General features: G+C 43.1%; 1 protein-coding gene across 1 annotated transcript in view; it reads right to left on the reverse strand.

Annotated features, from left to right (window-relative positions):
• The window catches only part of LOC145397998 (uncharacterized), a 3,523-nt gene extending 2,602 nt beyond the window's left edge, over positions 1–921 (reverse strand). Inside the window, exons 1-2 of the mRNA XM_080270966.1 lie at positions 685–921; positions 1–110 (exon numbers count right to left, since the gene is read on the reverse strand). The exon at positions 1–110 is cut by the window's left edge and continues 40 nt beyond it. Of these exons, the coding sequence (XP_080127092.1) occupies positions 1–110; positions 685–921 (347 nt within the window). The remainder of the gene's footprint in view (positions 111–684) is intronic.
• Positions 922–6,516: the final 5,595 nt, after the last annotated feature.

Here is a 6,516-nt window from a genome sequence, read left to right on the forward strand (position 1 = left end):
TAGATCTTGGAGAGGATGCCGGTCTCCAGAAGGCGGATGAGGTTGTCTGAGATGAGGCGGGTGTAGGGGGTGTTGCGACGCAGTAACCAGATCATAAAGTGCTTGTATATCTGTGGAAATAGGTACACTATACCACCAGCTGTGTGTCGGTGTATATATATCTATTGATTTATCTGTCTGTGAGTGTAGGGGTGTTGCGACCATAAAGTTGCTGTATATCTGTGGAAATAGGTACACTATACCACCAGCTGTGTGTCGGTGTATATATATCTATTGATTTATCTGTCTGTGAGTGTAGGGGTGTTGCGACCATAAAGTTGCTGTATATCTGTGGAAGCAAGTACACTATAGCACCAGCTGTGTGTTTGGTTGTTTATTTTTGTTTTGCTTGTTTATCTATCTATGGTCCCGTGTGTCTGCGTACCTATCTATCTATCTATCAATCTATCTATCTATATCTATCTGTCTATGCCTGTATAATTCTGTTTGTCATTCTGTATGCATGTCAACCTGTTTATCTGTATATCAGTCTAAATGTCTTTCTTATTGTGTGTGTGTGTGTGTGTGTGTGTGTGTGTGTGTGTGTGTGTGTGTGTGTGTGTGTGTGTAATATCTGTCCATGTGTCCATCTCTCTATCCTTCTGTCTGTATGTTTGGCTGTCCATTTATCTCTACACCACCCACCTTCTCTCTCATAATATAAGTATCGCGAGTCACATTCCTGCGATGCTGCGTGTAAATCAGATAATCAACAGGGCAAATCAAAGTATGTGTCCTCTGCATCACCAGCTCCACCGTAGCCGCATGCAGATCGTTGAGGGTAATGTTGGGGTAGATGTATAGCCTCCTCCCCAGTTCGGCTAGGATGGGGTTCTCTGAGCTCCTTAAGGCGTCTGGTACAGTGCTTCCATATTCGTACATCACGGGCCTGGAGAGAGAGAGAGAGAGAGAGAGAGAGTGAGTGAGTGAGAGAGAAATCATCATGAATCATCATTGTCATTGCCATCATCATCACCACTCTAGACTTCTTCCTCACTTCGTAATACCAACAAAAGAAAAGGAACCCGACTCTTTTTATTCTAACTTGGCCTAAAATTGTCATCTCTTCATCATGAATGCTGAGTTGTAGCAAAAAGTTAACCTTAGAAACTGATACTAGTTACCAAAAAGGGCAGTGTAGAGCCGTGGCATTGTCTTTTTCTGCCACTGAGTTACGTGAAACATGTTGGAACAGGACAAAAATCTGAGCCAGGTTTAGGTGACATAAATATAGGTAACAGGTGTCCACAGTAAGGTATGGAACATGATGGAGTCGAGTAGCTCTTGAGATAAAATAGAATTGGAGCATATTAAACACAAATTTTATTCTAATTCATCATTTTCTCTGCAGGTGCTCCGTTTGCCTTGATATTTTTTTCAAGCCGATTCCTTTCCATGAAAATGACATAAGTAGACAGTGATGGGGCAAAGCTGTAATTCTCTCGTTTTCCTGAACTTCAGTCCTCTGGATTCTCTATGTTCTGGTTTCTGCTAGCCTGTCATTCTCAGACTAATACGTTGTGTACATATCTAGATAGGTGAAGTGGGGTATCAGAAACCCCAGTCCCCGAAATTTGATTTTTAAAAATATGAGCATAAGGTCTACAGATCTGTCCGCCTCATTACCTTCCTGCCTAGTGATGCTCTTCATGGGGATGATGGGGTCATAGCTGTACCTGGCTCTGATTTTGCTCTATAGGGCCACTGGGGTATGTTAGACCTCCAGATTACCTATAATGTAACCTAGTTGAGCCCTCTTGTGATTTTTTTTGTTTCAATTTGCTGTATTTCTCTTTTTGTATACAGAAGGTCCCAACATCGGTCTACTGCAGACCACCCAGGGAATCATGATATTACTTTTCAATTTTGCAAGATTTAATTTTAAAATTTGCATACAATAAAATTTAATAATTGTTGTATAAACTTAAAAAAATATATATATTTTTTCAATTAAACTTTATTTTTTCTGGCCCTATTTAAAGATAAGGGGTTGAATTATTTGTGTATTGAAGCATTTTAAAATATCTCAAACGAAAGTTTTTTTTTTTTTCCGTCGGGTCCGCCAGACCCCACGTTACCTAATATGTAACAATTTGAAGATTCTAGCGACTATGAAATATTCTTTGACTATCTTGCTTTAAGATGGAAACACATTCTGTGAATTTCTTCTTTCTCTGAAATATCCATTCTATTTTTTTTTAATGTGCTCGACTCTGGGCATGGGTTTCACAGCTTGCTCCCAAGGCCCAGTAGTCCTCCTACATATACACCTCAAAATGTCACCACTTCGGCGCTAACACCCACCGTCCATACTGAATACATGCTAGGGATGTCTCATACAGGACTGGTGTACTGGTATTAGCGGGGTTACTTTTATGACATGTCGGCGGGTCATCTGGTACATCAGAAAAGTCTGCTTTTTAAGATATTCAAATCCTTAAACTGTTCCCTGCCCCTGCGGGGATTTGAACCTGGATCCAGTAGGACCACAAGCCATCTCTCTACCGATTGAGCCACCACCTTTGGCTCTCGTACAAATCAGCTGATCACCATGGTGAACGACCTGTATTTTTTCTATCCCAAATGACAGACCAGCTTGTACTCGCACATCACAATACCTGTATCCCTGACCACCTTTCCTTACAACTAATTCTTCTGCTTACTCTGTCAATCTTTTCTCTCCGTTGGGCTCCTCTGACTACAACCATATCAGCTTAATCTGTCCTATCGTTCCAGTAAAGCCTGTGGTCCGTCTCAAGAAGAGGCAGCACTGACAGTTTGGAGCTGCTGATTGGGAGCCCCTCAGGCGGTACTTCTATGATTTTCCCTAGAATGATTATTGCTTCCATGGCCGAGAGCCATCTGAGTTTGCCTTGCACATTGTGGAAGTTGTTCTCTCGGGGATGGAAGCAGACATTCTTTTCTTTTATCTTTAGAGTACTAAAAAAAAACAGCAACAAAAAGAGGTTTAATCACGCTTGTTCTAATGTTGTCCACAACAAGGAGAAGGCCTAAAAAAAGTGCCGGAGCTAACGCACCCTGAATCTCGCCTCTATTATATCTCCGTCTGGAATTGTTCTAACTCTGTTTTCAACTCTGCTAAGAATAACTTCACTCTTACAAAATGCTCTGAACTCTCTGACTCAGATTCTTCTCACTCCATCAGCCACCGTACCAAATACCTTTCTAACAACTGTAATTCATCTTTCTTCCCTCCACTTTTCCTCTCTGGTAACTTTGTAGTTGTTTCTTCTACTGGAGAGCAGAATTTTGTGCTCAAACACTCTCATCCAGTTCCACCCTAGATGATGCTGGTGCTGCTCCTCCATCTCTTCCACATCTGACTTCCTCATGACTGGTACTGAAATTTCTTCAGTTGATATACTTTCTGTCCTCACTAGTCACAGTACTAACAAGGTGCATAAGCAAGATGGGGTTCCTCCCGTTGTCTTTAAGAACTGTGTATCTCTGCTTACAACTTTCCTAGTTAAGCTCTTTCCTCTTTGTCTGCCAGCTCGCACCTTTCCTTCTTGCTGGAAGTTTCTCATCGTTCAGATTGATCTGAAAATGGTTGACCATTTCCAATCTTCTAACTATCGCCCAGTTGCTTTAACAACTTGTATTGTATCTATTTTTAACAAAAAACTTCAATCACCTTACCTTTCACAACCTTCTTTCTGATAACCAATATGGGTTCCGCCAGGGACTTTCCACTGGCCATCTTCTCACCTTCCAATCAGACTCCTGGTCATCCTCCTTTAGGGACTTGGGCGAAAGCTTTGCCACTGCACTTGACATCTCAAAAGATTTCGATCGAGGTTTGCATAAATCTTTAATTTCCGAACCGCCCTCTTACGATTGCCATCTTTCTGTGTGTGCTTTCATCTCTAGCTTCCTCTCTGGTCGTTCAACAGTAGACGATCACCGATCCTCTTTTGGAGCTTTCAGTAGTGATGCTCCTCAGGAGTCTGTCTTATCACCAACTCTCCTCCTATTCATCAATGACTTACTAAGCTGTACTTCTAACCCTATCCATTCATCCACAGATGACTCCACCCTTCACCTTTCCATCTGCATCCTGCAGCATCCATCTTACCGGTTACCTTTACAAACCTGGGTCGAGGCTTTGGCACACCTAATGTCTGACATGGCTTACAGTATATCTCTGATTGGGGTAAAAGTAATCTTGTTTTTAATACATCAAAAACCCAGTTCTTACCACTTCTAACCCGTCAAAATCATCCACAGGGGAATGTCTTAATTTTAAACAATATTCATCTCAATCTTTCATCTTTGAACATATGTGGGGCTTCATTCTCGGAATTTAGCTTCGAAAGATTATATTACCTCTCTTGTAAATCTACTTCTAAGAGATCAGCTATGCTAAGCCGTCTCCATGCCTCCTTTACCCTTGTACAGTTGTTAATTTTATAAAGGGGTTTTATTCGTCTCTTTCTCAAGTACAGTGCTCATGAATGGGGAGGCTTTCCACATACAGCTCTTCTCAGCAAAATGGAGTCAAAGGAATTTTGTCTCATTAACTCTCTTCTTCTTATTGGCCCCCTTTCAACCTGTGTCCCTGCACTGGACTGATGCGCATCTTTACCTTTCAATTGCTACTTTAATAGTCAGTGATCTTCATAACTGTCATTTTGCACCCCCTCCCTCCACCTTCATTTGGGCGAACACGTAGCACCCGTCTAATAGCAAACTCTCATCCTTTTTCTCTTTAATTCTCTAATGCAAAAGCTGACCTTTACTCCCAGTCCTTCTTGTATGTAACAGGTCACCTCTGGAACTTGTATTACTCTCTCTGTATACCATACTGCCTATGACCTGCAGTCTTGTAAGCCCAATGTTCTCTATTGCTCCGCATGCTAACTCAGTCTTTATCACAATCATCATTACCACTATCACCACCACCATCATCACCATCATCACCACCAGAATTATCACCATCACCACCACCATGACCACCGTCATCACCACCATCATCACCATCATCACCACCATCATCACCATCACCACCACCATCATCACCATCACCACCACCATCATCACCATCACCACCACCATCATCACCATCACCACCACCATCATCACCATCATCACCATCATTACCACCATCACCACCACCATCATCACCATCACACCATCACCACCATCATCATCACCATCATCACTACCATTACCACCACCATGATCACCATCATCACCGCCATCACCACCATCACCACCATCACCACCACCATCACAACCACCATCATCACCACCATCATCACCATCATCACTACCATCACCACCACCATCATCACCAGCACTACCACCATCACCACGATCACCGTCATCACTAACATCACCACCATTACCACCACAATCACCAACACTACCACCATCATCACCATCACCATCACCACCACCATCACCATCACCACCACCATCACCATCACCACCACCATCACCACCACCAACATTACCATCATGTCCACGATCACCATCACCATCATCACCACCATCACCGTCAACACTATCATCACCACCATCACCAACATCACCACCACCACCACCATCATTACCATCATCATCATCATCATCACCATCATGTCCACGATCACCATGACCATCATCACCACCACCATCACCATTTTTTTTTTTCACTTTCATGCCATACCTGAGGGACCTGGTAACACCTCTTCCTTAGCAATTTATTCTGCCTTTTACCCATTAATATCATCTTGTATCGATGTAGTGCTGCTGTTGGGTGTCTGCCCTTTCCTCTCCTCCATCCTTCTTTCCTTCCGTTCTCTTCTGTCTTTCTTTCCTTCATTCTTTCCTTGTCCTTCTGCCTGCGGGTGACTTTACACTCCCTCTTCTGTCTTTCTTTCCTTCATTCTTTCCTCTTCCTTCTGCCTGTGGGTGACTCTACACTGAGTGACAAGCCAAATGGTTTCCTGAACACCAGGAAACCATTTACTATGCTGGGTGGTAACCATACAGTATAACCAAATTTTGGCGCCTGGTGGTTTAGTGGGTAATTATTGCACTCCAATCGGATTGAGCCAGTGCAGGTTTATATCCAAGGAGTGGTTGGGATTTATTGCTCACGTAATGCCACTCAGGGATGAGTGAGGCTGGTCACTCATCTTAAATGTCGGGACCAACTGCCTAGCCCCGGGCTCCTACGCTCCTCATGGGGCAATGTAGGATTGGATGATGGATGGATGGATGGATGTTATTGTATTGAAGCTTTATAAATAATCATATAAGTCAGTGTTAAGATATAATTCGCAAAATACAGGGTAGTCCATATGTAGCGCTCCTCTTACACCTCGCCGGGCCATTTCTCGTGTGCTGTGGGGGCGGCTCAGTCATCGCTATATCCATCCTCCATTATTTATTTCCAACCCCCACTGTCACGTCCACGCCAGCAGACTGAGCCATCCCCGCAACACAATAATCAGATGAGTTACTTGTGCA

This window comes from Coenobita brevimanus, chromosome 44 (genome assembly GCF_032717465.1).
Source record: "Coenobita brevimanus isolate Jiangsu-jjx chromosome 44, ASM3271746v2, whole genome shotgun sequence".
NCBI lineage: Eukaryota > Metazoa > Arthropoda > Malacostraca > Decapoda > Coenobitidae > Coenobita > Coenobita brevimanus.